At 17.2% G+C, this 15,222-nt stretch overlaps 5 protein-coding genes across 5 annotated transcripts; 2 read left to right on the forward strand and 3 right to left on the reverse strand.

Moving 5' to 3' along the window:
* Window positions 1-327: 327 nt before the first annotated feature.
* Window positions 328-2,742, reverse strand: ClpY (ATP-dependent protease ATPase subunit ClpY, putative; the record flags this gene model as incomplete). Its single annotated transcript, XM_028672920.1, has 1 exon — window positions 328-2,742. One exon carries the CDS (start codon window positions 2,740-2,742, stop codon window positions 328-330), a length of 2,415 nt encoding a protein of 804 aa, XP_028529425.1.
* A 1,585-nt stretch (window positions 2,743-4,327) lies between these two features.
* Window positions 4,328-5,233, reverse strand: PGAL8A_00420200 (conserved Plasmodium protein, unknown function; the record flags this gene model as incomplete). The annotated part of the gene is made up of 6 exons (XM_028672922.1): window positions 4,328-4,366; window positions 4,443-4,538; window positions 4,614-4,709; window positions 4,787-4,884; window positions 4,968-5,073; window positions 5,174-5,233. The coding sequence occupies 6 exons, from the start codon at window positions 5,231-5,233 to the stop codon at window positions 4,328-4,330; spliced, it is 495 nt and encodes a 164-aa protein (XP_028529426.1).
* Window positions 5,234-7,810: 2,577 nt separating this feature from the next.
* Window positions 7,811-10,589, forward strand: PGAL8A_00420300 (translation initiation factor SUI1, putative; the record flags this gene model as incomplete). The annotated part of the gene is made up of 2 exons (XM_028672923.1): window positions 7,811-7,872; window positions 8,222-10,589. The coding sequence occupies 2 exons, from the start codon at window positions 7,811-7,813 to the stop codon at window positions 10,587-10,589; spliced, it is 2,430 nt and encodes an 809-aa protein (XP_028529427.1).
* A 1,031-nt stretch (window positions 10,590-11,620) lies between these two features.
* PGAL8A_00420400 (subunit of proteaseome activator complex, putative) lies at window positions 11,621-12,451 on the reverse strand (the record flags this gene model as incomplete). Its single annotated transcript, XM_028672924.1, has 1 exon — window positions 11,621-12,451. One exon carries the CDS (start codon window positions 12,449-12,451, stop codon window positions 11,621-11,623), a length of 831 nt encoding a protein of 276 aa, XP_028529428.1.
* A 1,704-nt stretch (window positions 12,452-14,155) lies between these two features.
* Window positions 14,156-14,614, forward strand: PGAL8A_00420500 (apicoplast ribosomal protein L35 precursor, putative; the record flags this gene model as incomplete). The annotated part of the gene is made up of 1 exon (XM_028672925.1): window positions 14,156-14,614. One exon carries the CDS (start codon window positions 14,156-14,158, stop codon window positions 14,612-14,614), a length of 459 nt encoding a protein of 152 aa, XP_028529429.1.
* Window positions 14,615-15,222: the final 608 nt, after the last annotated feature.

Consider the following 15,222-nt stretch of genomic DNA (forward strand, 5'->3'; position numbering starts at 1 on the left):
AAAAAAAAAAATGAATATATCCATGAAAAATATGAATATATTCATGAAAAATATGAATATATTCATGAAAAATATCAATATATTCATGAAAAATATGAATATATTCATAAAAATATGAATATATCCATAAAAAAAAAATATATATATATAAATAAATTTATACATATTTATTTACATAAAAAATGTAAACGTAAATCATAAGGAAAAGCACATAGAAAAATAAAAGAAAATATTATACTTTATAAAAAATATAATAAAAATGTGTTTGTTCACATAAAGTTTCTTATTCATAGATTAATAACTCCTGTAAGCAAAATATATTGTAATTCAAATTATATACTTTTTTAAGTCATACTGCTTTATAAAGCCTTCTAATGATTTCTTCACTTTTTCTTTATCAATAACTACAGTTTGGTTAACATAATTGTAAACATCATAATTAATATCCTCCATAATTTTTTCAATAATTGTATGCAATCTACGCACTCCAATATTCTCAATATAAAAGTTCATGTCATGAGCAGCATTTGCAATAGTTTCTATGGCATCTTCAGTAAATTGTAAATCAATTCCTTCTGTTTTTAGTAAAGCTATATTTTGCTGTATTAAATTATTATGAGTTTTAGTCAATATTTCAATAAAATCTTTAATAGTTAAGCTAGATAAAGTAACATGGACAGGTAATCTTCCTTGTAATTCATTTAACATGTCGTTTGGTTTGACTCTTTGAAATGCTCCTGATGCTATAAATAAAATATAATTAGTATTTATATTTCCATATTTTGTGTTTATTACGCATCCCTCAATTAATGGTAGTAAATCTCTTTGAACTCCTTCAGCACTTGCATCAGGGCCATTATATGAAGAATTTGATTTAGAACATATTTTATCAATTTCATCAATAAAAACAATTCCTTCTTCTTCAACTGAATTAATAGCTGTTTTTAAAATAACTTCTTGATTCATTGAAGAGTCAATTTCTAGTTGCAATAGTTTTTGCTTAGCTTCTCTTATAGTCATTGTTTTTTTATCATTTTGTTTATTAATATTTTGATGTATAATTTTTACACTTTTTATATTTTGATGGTTACTTAATGCTTCTTTTACAGCATTTTCGACAGAATCATTGGAAAAAATATTATTATTTATATAATTCGGTATATCTATACTTATCACTTTATCATCTAATGAACCATCTCTTAAATATTTTCTCCATATGTTTTTTTCTTCCTCTTTTATATTCCCTAATAAAGAATATAAAATAATATTTTCTACAGTTTCTTCAGCTTGTTCTCTTATCTCTATTTCAAATTTTGTTTTTTGTCTTTTCACTGCTATCTCTACTAAATCTTTTATAATTTGATCTACATCTTTACCATGAAAACCAACTTCTGTAAATTTTGTTGCCTCTACTTTTATAAATGGAGCATCAACAAACATAGAAATTCTTCTAGCTATTTCTGTCTTTCCTACACCTGTAGGACCAATCATTAAAATGTTTTTAGGAATTATATCTTTTTTCATATCTTCATCTACTTGAATTCTTCTCCATCTCTGTCTTAATGCATTTGCTACGACTTTTTTTGCTTCAGTTTGTCCTATAATGTATTTGTTTAAATATTCCACAATTTCATGGGGATATAAACATTTTTTATTTGATTTAATATTTTTCATCTGGAAATTGATATTTTCATTTCCTTTTTTTGTATTATCTTGTTTTTTGGTTTTTATTTCTTCTTTTTCATTTATTTCCTTAACATTCTCTTCATTAATCATATTTTCCTTTAAATTTTTTTCATTACTTCCTATATTATCATCTTCAGTAAATATTTTATTTTGGTTTTTTCCTTTTTTTGATTCTTTTTTTATCTCATTTATATTTATTATATTTTCTTTAGTGATCTTTACCTTAGAACAATTTTCATTATTATTTACGTTTTCACTTTCATTATATGAAGAAACTTCTTTATAATTTACTTCATTTGTATTTAAATGACTTACTTCTTCATCTTTAATATTATTGTTATTATTAATATTATCTATAGATTCTTTCTCATATTCATTTGCTTTATTTTCTAAATTTAAATTATCATAATTTACTTCTTTTAAATGATTTCCATATATTTCTCCTTGATCATCATTTTTATCTTTTTTTCCTTCTTTATATTCATTTAATGAATATCTTTTTTTTTTCCCAGTGGAACCAAATATTTTTAGTTCATCATTGTTTAATAATTTATCAGAAGATTTGTTTATAACTTTTTTTTTATTTGCTTCTATGTTTTTTTTATTATAACTTTCTATTATCATTAATTTAGAATTTTTATCATTATTTTTAAGATCATTTTTTCTACTATTACTTTTATTTATATTTGTATTTTCACTATTCTTATAAGTTATTTCAATTAATAAATCATGGTTTTTTTTATTAACATTAAAACTATTTTTATACTTTGTACTGTTATATGGAGTTAATATATTTTCACTATTTATTTTATTTATTGCTTTATTGAATTCTGTAATATTTGTAGTTAACTTTGTCATTATATTTTCATATCTACATTTTATTGTATCATTTAATATTCTTCCTTTATTGGCATTTATATAATTTGACATTAGATCATATCCTTCTTTCCCATTTCTTATATTTTTTAAATATTTTAAATTAAAATAAGGATATTTTTTCTTTTTATTCAAAATATTAAATAACTTAATAAATTTACGAGCATCAAGATTTTTCATTCTTCAAAATTTTAAGAGATAAAATAGTGTATTATAATAATGTGCTTATATAACTAATTTATTAAAAAAATGTAGGAAAAAATATTAAAAAAAAAAAAAAGAAAGAAATGTAAGCTGAAGTAATAAACACTATCTTTAATATAAAAAAAAAATTAAAAAAATATATTTTTCATAAAAAGCAAAAGAGAATTTATATTACAACAATAAAAAAATATTCACAAAATTTTATCAAAAAAAATAATGAATGACATATATTTAAACAAAATTTTTTTATATCTTTTTTGTTAATTTTTTTTTTTTTTAATTATTTATTATGAAAATTATAATTAATATTCTTATTATTTTGTTAATTTAATTCCAAACTTATATTTTTTTTTTTTTTTTTTTTTTTTTTTTTTANATTCACAAAATTTTATCAAAAAAAATAATGAATGACATATATTTAAACAAAATTTTTTTATATCTTTTTTGTTAATTTTTTTTTTTTTTAATTATTTATTATGAAAATTATAATTAATATTCTTATTATTTTGTTAATTTAATTCCAAACTTATATTTTTTTTTTTTTTTTTTTTTTTTTTTTTTATTTAAAAAATATTTTGTATTTTTGCACATTAAGTATAAAATATTTCTACATATTTGTGAATAATGCATATTATTTTATTTCATAAAAATTTCATTAAAAATTTTTTTTTACTTTTAATAGGAAAATATTTAAATATTCTTTAAATGTCAATAATTAGAAATGTATAAAATTTAATGGTTTTTTTCTTTAATAATAAAAATTATATTATTTTTTTTTTTAAGTTCATTTAAAAAATATAAAAATGGTTTACAATAATTTAATTTTGAATATTACATAAAAGAAATATTTTTCATTAAAAACATGTGAACTCAAGAATATTGATTATCTAAATTTTATGAATTTAGCTTTTATTATAACAAGTTATACAATTATTTTACAAAACTAAAATGAAGAATATTTTAACATTACCTTATTAAAATTTTGGTCTTTGTTGATTAATAAAAGAAATTTTATTGATTTAAAGCAATTTATTTGTATAATCTTAAAAAAGAATTTAATCAAATTATAAGAAATGTAATATTAAACTAAGTTAGGAATTTATTTTTTTTTTATATACATATTTATATTCTTTTTTTATGTTTTCCATTATTTTTATTATATTTTTGTTTTTTTAAATTCTTTAATAATAATTGTTCTTTATATAAAACCATTTAAATAGTATTAATTTCAGCAGTATCCCACATTTTTATTTTTTAAAACATTCTATTTTTTTAATGATTATATATTTTTTTATATAAATTTTGTTCTAAAAGTTCTCATAATAAAAAAGATATAAAAAAGAAGAACTATTATATATATATATATATTTTATATTATAAAAATGGATGAATTTAAAAAAAAAAAGAAAAATAATTTAAAAATATTTATCTATTTTATCATTTACAATATAGTTGATTTATTAACAAAAATGTACGAATAACCTTTAAAAAAGGAAAAAAAAATTGTGATATTTTACTCGTAATTTTATAACCTTAATTTTTTTTAATTTATAATTAAAAATTATTGAAAAGTTGGAACTTTATAATAACTTGTTGGTTGCTATAAAAAAAAAAAATATGTTTTTTTTATTAAATAAAAATGATAAAAAATTATTTAATTATTATTTTCTCCTTACATGTATACAACTATAATTTATGCTATTTTGCAAATCATCCATTTCATATTCTTTATAAAACATTTTAATGTTCTCATCAATATTCGAAAACATTTGCTGAAAAAATAAAATAAAAAAAATATAAGTAAAATATAATAAATAATACAAAATATAATATCAATTTAATCAAACTTGTAATCTTATTTTATGTCCAGGTAGCCAGTGCACTTGATTAAATTCCTCAATATCATCTAAAACATGGACATTTAAATATAATAGCGATTCCATCTAATTTAAAAAAAAAAAAATATAATTTTGTTATCATATATCTTAAAACTTTCTTCAAAATAGAAATTTATACTTACACTATCAAAACCAACATTGATAAAATGCTTAGCTATTTCAGTTGTTAATTTTTGGCTTTTAAAAAATTCTATAACTATTTTTTTTTCTTTTTCTAGTTCTAAATCTACAAAAAGAAAAATTCAAATAAAAATGTAGAAAAAAAAAAAAAAAAAAAAGAAAAACGTAATTTCAACAAATTACCTACATTCCACACATGTGCAAAACCTTTTAAATGTGAGGCATAATTTTTACATAAAAAGTCAACCATAAAATGTATAACATTTTTTGGTTGTTGTTTATCAATCTCCTTAAAAAATAAGATAGAATAAAATAAATATTATTTCAATAAAAGTAATATTAATTTATTTTTTCTTTTTCTCAATTTAAAATATAATATCAAGAAATACCTCTGATAAACATCCTAGAAGTTTTGAAACTTCTTTTCTTGAATAATTTTTAGGTGGCATCTAAATAGTGAAAAATTTTAATTACATTATTTATTTATTAAAATATATATATATATATATATATAGAATTTTATTTGCATAGAAGTGAAAATGAAATATTTTCTTTTTTTATCAATTAACATTTAATATTTTTCTAATTAGAAATTTATATAAATTAGACTTTTCAATGTCTAATAAAATATTCTTTATTATGAAAAATAATTATAATTTTGTAATACTTAAATTAACATTAAAAATGTTAAAATAAATATATAAAGTATAAGTTTCATTATTTTTCTTTTTTTATTGGTTTTAAAAAATTCAATCATTTACATAAAATCATATATATTTTATCAACTGTATAATTCAAATGGATAACTTCAAAAGTTAATATATTGCAATCTATGAATTTTTTATATAAAAATAGGAAAAAATAAAAAAATTAGTAATAAATATAAAAAGAAAATTAAATATTTCTTACTTCTTTATTACTTCTTTCCATATATATGTTAATATTTACTTTTTATCTTTCAAAAATGACTTTTTACTCTTCTTTTGTATTTTTTTTTTTAAATAATTTTTATAAAAAAAGTTTAACACCTTAAAACAGTTTCTAAATTAATAAATAAACTAAAATATTTCAATATCTAACATCTAAAAGATTTTTTTTTTTAATAAAATGAAAAACAGCGTTGATATATTAATGTGTTTTCACTTCATTAGCACATCTATAAAATGTGTAATTTTATTTCCCAACAAAAGTAAAAATAATAATTTATTTAAAAAAAAAAATTATATAGAAAAAATTTATGCAATAATAGATAATAAAAAACTAATGTGTATGTAATACTAGCATAAGTGAAAGCTATGCAAAATAGAATTTGCATAAAAAAATATATTTTTCCATTATCCTTACTTTAATTTTTCCTTTTATTAATTATAAATTATAGAAAAAATCAACGAATTATATGTATATATTTATAAATAAATGCAAATATATATATTAAATATTTATTTTACCTATAAATGTTTTCATAATTGATTGAAACCATCATAAAAATATTAGAAATTTTTTTTTTCTATGTAGAAGAATAAAAACTTTGTGCACTCAACTTCTTTATTTAAATTTTATTTTTTTTATTTTCATTTCTTAAAATATCTTTATGCACAAACTACACACTTTAACGCACACAAAAAAGAAATTTTTTAAGAAATATTTAGGTGAATACAAGAAATTTTATAACAATTAAATTATTCTTTAATTTAAAATAATATAACTATTTAATATATAGAAAAAGAAAAAATATTAGTTTTTAATTTTTTTCAAAACAAAAAATAAAAATATAAGGTAATTTATAATTTAAAATTAATATTATATATAAAAATAACTTGCAAAATATTAAAAAATTACGAATCTTCTTAAAAATTAAAAGAAAAAATAAATATTCATAACTAATGTAGATCTTAAAAGATACTAACTATATTTTTTTTCATATACTTTTTACATAGATTAAAAAAAAAAAATAAAAGACATACAATTTTCTTTTTACATATGCATTGGAATATTGAATATCGATATAAAAATAAAATCTATTAAGATGTTTACGCGTTATAAAAAAAATCTAGAAAATATCTATCTATTATTTTTTATCTAAACTCATGTTCTTTCAAAAAAAATTTTTTCTTCTTATTTTAAAGTGAAAAAAAGTTACTTCTCTTTATGTATAAATATGTTTAATATATATATAAAACATATATACAAAAGGGAAAATAAAAAAAACAGTTTGATAAACCTACTGATTATTTTAATATGTTGCCTTTTTATAAAATTTTTTATTTTAGAATATAAAATTTTTTTTTTGAATAAAATTTATAATGTATATATGTATAGTTTTTTTTTTTTTTTTTTTGGTTTCTTTTTAGTTGACCACATATAAATAATAATAATAAAAATATAAACAAATAATTATGAAATACCTTTTATAACATATTTTTAAATTATAAAAAATTTATAAAAAACATTACTTTTTTTTTTTTTTTTTTTATTGTTACTCATTTTCTTAATATTAATTATTCATAATATGGTTTTTATATATATCTGAAAAGTGTATAAATTATTAAAAATTTCCACTGCATCTATTTTTTATTATTTATGTTGCCTTATCACATTTACCTATCTATGCAAATTTTTTTACATGTTATAAAATTTTCTTTTATATAATCCTATAAGCATAATGATAATACAAATAAATTTTAAAATTAAAAATTAATTAAATAAAACATTTTTTTTTTTTTTTTTTTATAAGTTATAAAAAAAAAAAAAAAGAAATAATAAATTATATGATGTATCCTCTTTTATTTAATTTATTATTTACTCACAAAATAAGATTATTTTTTAAATTGTAAAAAAGAATTAACATATGTTTTAATTTATCTAAATATTTTTGTATTTTATGAAGAGTTGTTTTATATTAATAAAGTTTTATTGGTTATTTAATGAAAATTATGCATATAGAATTAAAAAATTTTAGGGTACTTTTCTTCATTTTAAGAAACATTTATAAAATATTGTTTTATTTTGGGTGATATAAAAGGAAGATGTTCAAAAATAAATTAACATTAGTGAACAAAAATTTTCTTGGTAACAAAGATAGAAAAAAGTAAGTTAAATTAGTAAATGCAGATAAAAAAATTTTATGTAAAAAAAAAAAAAAAAGAGACTAAGAAATCAAAATAAAAAATGAGTATAAATATTAAATATAGTAAAAAAAAAAATATAAAAAATTATATGAAAATGTAAACTTATAAGACATAGAAAATAGAAAATTGAAGTGTTAGCAATAAAAGTAAAAAATATAAGTGCAAAATTAAAATAGAAAAATTATAAAATTTACATAAGTGAAAAATAAAAATAATTTTTATGATTATTAATACAATTTAAAAAATTTTAAAAAATATTCTTATTTGTTCATAATTTTTTTTTTTTTTTTTTTTTTTTTTTTTTTAAAGAATATTTATAAACGTAAAGAATACATTTTTTATAGAAAGAGAAGAAGATCTAGATGATATTTTATGTAAAGAAGACACAAGTGTTTGTAAAGTACAAAATACAAAAATAATTGTGTATATATCGAAAAATATTCCAGTTTTATTTTGTGTTAATAATGTTATTTATCCAACTGTTTATACATTATGGAAGTTTCCAAATTTAATTCCATGTTTTGTAATATATCCACCTGCATCAGAATATTTATTAAGGGGTGCAGATTTGATGATCCCAGGGATATGCAAAGAAATTAATAATCTAGAAAAACTCAAAGATGGGAATGTTTGGGGAGTAAGAGTTTTTAATAATCCCTACATATTTGCTGTAGGACAATGTTTGATTGAATATAAAAATAACAAGGAATTGTACAATTCAAAAGGGAAATGCTTAAAATTAATTCATATATTTAATGATGAGTTATGGAAACTAGGTCCCCAAATTGTACCAGATAAAAGCTTCAAAAATAAAGTGATAGATTCTGTTGAAGATATAGTAGACAATTTCGAAGATTTTAAAATATATGATGAGAGCAAGGGAAAAAATGAAATAGAAAAGGAAAAAAAAAAAGAAAACAAAAAAGATTATTTTGGATGGGGAAGTGATGTAGATACAGATCAAGAAAAGGAAAATAGTTCTCAAAAATTTATTGATAAAAATAATGTAGGAAAAAAAAAGGAAGAGGAAGCAAAACGTAAAAGTATATCAAATGAAAAATACTTAGAAAATTTTTATAAACACTTTAAAGTATTAATTGAAAAAAATAATGAAAAAAAAAATATTTCTTATTGTTTAAATCATGATAATAATAAAGACAAACAACAAAATAATACTACTGAACAAGTAATAAAAGTAAATAAAACAAATAAATTGGAAGAAGATAATGAAAAAAAAGAGTGTGTTATTGATTTTTGTGAAATTGAAAAAAATTTAGATTTAAATGAATCGGATGAAAGAAATTATAATGAATATATTAAAAATGATTTAAATAATCATGAATATTACGAAAAAAATAGTAACAAAAAAAGTAATACTTCTTCAGAGGATGATTTTGATAGTTGTAACCAAATAAAAAAAAGTCAACACACAAATAAAGATTATGAATATATGAAACAGGAGGAATTAAAAAAGAGAAATAATGATTTGGAAATTAATAATAATTCAAGTGATGAATTCGAAAAAAAAAAATTTATTAAAAACGAATATAAAGACGACATAACGGAAGAAGAGATAACTGGTACAGTGGAAATAAATAATAAACAGTTGTTTGAATTAAATTGTGAACAGCAGGATTTGTTGATGTTATATTTAATGTTAGAAGTTTTATATTACATAAATGATGATAATTTGCCACTTGATGTTTCTGGTGTTTATAGTAGAATGACTAAAGAATGCGCATATATTCATAGGAATAAAAAATTTCTAGGAGAGTTACATAAATGTAACGTATCTTATGATGATATAAAAAAAATTAAGAATAATGAAATATATATAACATTAGATGTAAAAAAATCAAGTTATAAAAAATTAATAAAATTTATTCAGAATTGCGTAAAAATAAAATTGATAAAAATTAAAGAAAAAAGAAACATTGTATCCATAGTAAATATTCATAAAGAAAATCCTTTATTAGCATCATATGAGCCAACACCAACTAATGCAAAAAAAAAAATTGAAAACGAGGATGAAAACGAAAATATAAAGACAGATTTAATTAATAAAGGGCCGCAAGTATTAGAATTTTATATGCCAACAAATAAAACGTTAGATATATTTCGATATGTAGATATTAAAACCGAAAAAAATTCTTATTTTAATATAACTCAATTAAAAGATATATTTAAATCATATATTAAATTAGAAAATTTGCAAGATAAGAATGATATGCATTTAATAAACATAAATGAAACATTACATTCATCTTTATCTATCGATGATAATATTGATAAATTACCTTATGAAACAATTTTAAATCAGTTTATTTCAATTCAACAACCATGTTATTCAATAATTAAACCTTATGCAAATTTTGATATTGAGCCAATTAAAATAATAAAAGGGGTATGCCCATCCGTTCATATTTATTCTATTGCAAGAATGAGAGGGAAAAAATTCGTTACACATATAACAAATTTATATTTATTTCATTTAGATCTTAACAAATTTTCTGAATATTTACAAAAGCAACTAGCATGTTCATGTACTATTGTAATTTCTCCATCAACAAAAAAAGAAGAAGTATTAGTTCAAGGTAATGTAGTTAATCAAATATATAAAATTTTAGTAAATAATTACTATCTTCCAAAAAAATACATAGTATTAAACGCAAAATAAATGTAAAACTAATAATACTCTTTTGTCTTTAAGGAGATAATAAGTGTTTAGTTTAAAGAAAAAAAAAAAAAAATGAAATAAAATTTTTTAAAAATGACTTAAAAGATATTAGGAAATAAGAGTGAATAATTATAATAGAGTAAGAAAAAATGAAATAATGTTTCTGCTTTTATATATTTAATTTAAAGTAAAAATAATAAAAAAAAACTACGTTACAAATACATTAATATATTTATTTTTGAAACGATAATTAAAATAAACTTATAATAAATTTTTTATTCCTACATAATTATTAATACATTAACAAAAACTAATTTTGAAACCTTCAAAAATATAATTTCATGTTTATAAAAATGTAATATTATAATATTAAAACTTTTATTATTTTTTATGAAAACATATTTCTCTATGTAATCTTTAAATGGTAATATTTATATATATATATAAATGTTATTAAAATTTGTCTCTTATAAATTATTCTAATAAATATTTCTTTTGAGTGTTCTTTTTGTTTTAATAAAAAAAAAAAAAAAAAAATTGAAAGCAATTAGTGTAAATAATAAAACATGTATATTTTCTTATATTCATAATCACAAAATAATTCATAAAAAATTTATATAATATCTATATATATATATATACAACTAACAAATAATAAAATAAAAATATATAAAAATAAATATATGAATTATTTAAGAAAATAAAAGAAAAATATAATAAATACGATTGATACACTAATTTTAAATGACACAATAAAAGTAATCAATTAAAAAAAAAAAAAAAAAAAGGGAAAAAAATATTTAACACGCTTTTATATATATTTAATATATTTTGTATATTTATTAGAATTTTTTAACTTCAGAAAATTGTTGAATTTTGCATTTCTCTATAAACTAACATAATACCTAAATTTAAGCAATTGAGCTTATGAACATAAATTTTGAGAAAATATATTAATCCTTTCGTTGTTCCATATATACATTTCTAGAAATTTTATTTTTAAACATATTTTCATTTATACTTACCTACATTTAAAATGTCATTCTATGATGTGCATCTTCATTTTTTGGTTTGACAACTTTCTCCCAATTTTTATATAATAAATCGTAAAGCATAATGTAATTATTTCTCATATCTATGATAGTAATTTTTATATGAATCCATTCTTTTTCATCTAATTCTCTAATAGCTTCTTGATAATCGTAAACATTGGGATATTTTATAACTTTTGTTGATAATTTTGCTCTTTCCATATAATATTTTACAATAGCATCATATAAATTAAATGCGCTTTCCTCTACTCTTGCCAATTCTTGAATTGCTTCCTCTTGAATTCCTACCCCAAAATTATTACCATCTTCTATTCTAGGTACATTTAATTGTATCCATAACTTAATATTTCCAATTACTTCTATTAATTCAGATGCATATGCTTTTATTTTTTCTAATTCTGCATATATCTGTTTATGGGAAGGTACATAATGGGTATACAAAACTTTTTCATCAATTGTAATTTTTTTTTCTTCATGATTTGGATAATTTTTCATATTATAATCTAAAGTATCTTTTTTTTTTTCTCTATCATCTAAATCGTTAACTTTATGTTTTTTTCTAACATTTTCTTCTATATGATTTATTTTATATTTATATGAATTACTATCTAAATCTTTTGTATCCAAAATTGTTCCTGGTTCTGAATTCACATTTACTAAATTGTTAAAATAAATTATTCTTTTTGGTATTCTTTCCTTTAATGATTCTATGGCTTGTTTAGTGACATCATACTTAAATTTATTATACTCTTCTCTTATTTTTGGATCACTTGGTTCTATTTTATCTATTTTATTTAACAAACTTTCCATTTCAATATATATTATTGTATTTTTTTTATTTGCATATATATTTATATAAATATATCATAAAATTTTAAAAATTTTAACCTGTTAGTTGTTTATCTGTTTTTCTATTTAATCAAATATATTATATTTACATATATTTATATCATACATATGCAATTCATGGTTATTTTAAATATCATTTCCTGATTATTTTATTTAATATATATATAAAAATATACTTCTTTTTATTTTTCTGTTTCTATTTCTTTATCTTTTTCTTTTTATTTATTTATTATTTATTATTTTTTTATTTTATTTTTTTTTTTTTATATTATGACATACTTATGCTTTCTTATTTGAATATATTTTGAAATATATTAGTTATTTTATTAATTAAAAGAAAGGAATAAAAATAATCCATTAAATTTTTTTTAATCTGTAACATATATATTATTGATATTTTATAAAGTTGAATTAAATCTGAAAAACCTTTAAAAAACTATTAATAAAAAATATTTTAATTATATATGCCTGTATAAATTCATATACATCTGTATTTTATTACTCATATATATAAAATTATTTAAAATTTTTAATTTTTACTTAATTATTTTCTATATAAAAATATATTTCTTCTATATATGTTTATGTAAATATAATATATATATTTGTTAAAAATATAAATTTATCTAAAAATATAAGAAAAATATAATAGATAAGCAAAAATTTAATTTATATTTTAATATATTAAAAATTTTTTAACTAAATAATTTTTCTTTTTTTTTTTAGCTAATATACAAATTATATAATATGAAGTTTTTATATTTTAAATTACAAACTTATAAAAAAAAAAAAAAAAAAACGTTTATTTTTCATGTATAAATGTTTGTATTAATTAAAAAACATAGAAAAAAATATATTTTTAAAGATTTTTTAATTTAAAAAAAAAAAAAAAAAAAAAATATAATGCATAGTGGGAATTTTTAATTATTATTTTTTTAGTAGATTTTTTTGTTATAAAATTATTCTTCAACTTGTTTTTTTTTTTTTTTTTTTTTTTTTTTTTTAATTTTNTTTTTTTTTTTTTTTTTTTTTTTTTTTTTTTTTTTTATTATTGAATTTTACTAAACACATATATAACTTAACTTTGTTTTTTTACACTTTTTTTTTAATTATATATACTCCTTTATAAAAAATTAAAATTTTATATATAAGTTATTTTATTATATTAATTTTTATTTTTTAGTTTTTCTTTATAATTACAAATGTATGTATTATACTTGTAAATATGTATTTTTGTATGCAGACCTATTAAGTTATAAAAAGCACTTTTTTTATTTTAACACTAATTGAATCTTTATTAAAATGCAAACTATTTTATTGATATTTATAAAAAGATAGTTTTTAATTCATAAAATATGTTATTTTTAAGATGAATTATAATTTAATATTCTTTTTTAATTAACATAATTAGCAACCTATTAAAAGAAAAGATAAAATGAGTTCTTATATGAAAGTTACATTCTTATTTAAGAAAAATAAGAAAAAAAATAGAAGAAATTTATAAATAAAAGAATATATTTTATATCCAATTTTTTTTTATTTTTATATTAAATATATTAATAAAATTAACAGAATGCATAAGAATTTTATATTTTTTTTAATAATTTTTTTTTTTTTTTTTTTTATAAAATAAATAAAGATGTTTATTAATAGTTATAAAAAATTATGAAGTATTTCTTACTTGTATTAATAATATTTATTTTTTTTCTAGATTTTTCAGATGGAAAAAAAAATATAATAAGTAAACAATTGTACTTGAATAAAATAAATGAGAATCTAAAAGGAAAAATTAATTATATAAATTTTTTAAAAAATAAATGTATAGAAAAAGAAAAAAAAAAACTATATAAGTTCCTATTTATAAAAATGAATAGTAATTTTATTAAAAATTTTCATACTTTCAAATTAAATGTTCGTGGAAGCACTGATATCAAGCCTAAAACAAATAAATCAATAGCTAAACGATTTAAAATAACAAAAAACGGAAAATTAATTAGAAAAAAAGCAGGTAGAAATCATATGTTAAGAAAAAAAACATCTTCTAATAAATCATCGTTAAGGAAAAGAACTACAATAGCATCTAATAGAATAGCAAAAAAATATAAAAGTGTTATTTTTAAATAATCTTCATTTTATGTATATTTAATTTTTTTTTTATTTCAAAATGATATTCTTTATAAATTACCCTCATTTAGGTTTTTCTTAATATTTTTTTGTTTAATTTGTTTTACATATATATTTACACTTTTATATTTACTGTGTTGCATAATTTTTTTTATTTTATCATTTTTTTTTTTTTTTTTTCTAAATTGTATAAACTTATAAAATGATTAAAAAGAAGATTGAAATTATTAAAAAAAAGTATAGTATAATATTATATTCAATTTTTTTAAGTGATATCTTCAAAAATAAAAATACATAAATACATATATATATTATGATGAATAATATTTTTTTACATAAAGTTGTGATAACAAATGCTATCTATGTTGGTATTCAACTAAAGATATAATTTAATATAAATATTTAATAATACAAATAACTTAAAGTTTACAAAAAAAAAAAAAAAAAAAAAAAAAATAATCTCTAAATTTAGTAAAATTTAAAAAAAAATATCAGTTGGTTTATACATATTTATACCATTAAAATTTTCTGTATTATTTCAAGTAATTCTAATANTTTCTTTTACAATAAAAAAAATTTTTTTTTTTTTTTTTTTTTTTTTTTTTTTT

The sequence above is a fragment of the Plasmodium gallinaceum genome (genome assembly GCF_900005855.1).
Source record: "Plasmodium gallinaceum strain 8A genome assembly, contig: PGAL8A_v1_119, whole genome shotgun sequence".
NCBI classification, from domain to species: Eukaryota; Apicomplexa; class Aconoidasida; order Haemosporida; family Plasmodiidae; genus Plasmodium; species Plasmodium gallinaceum.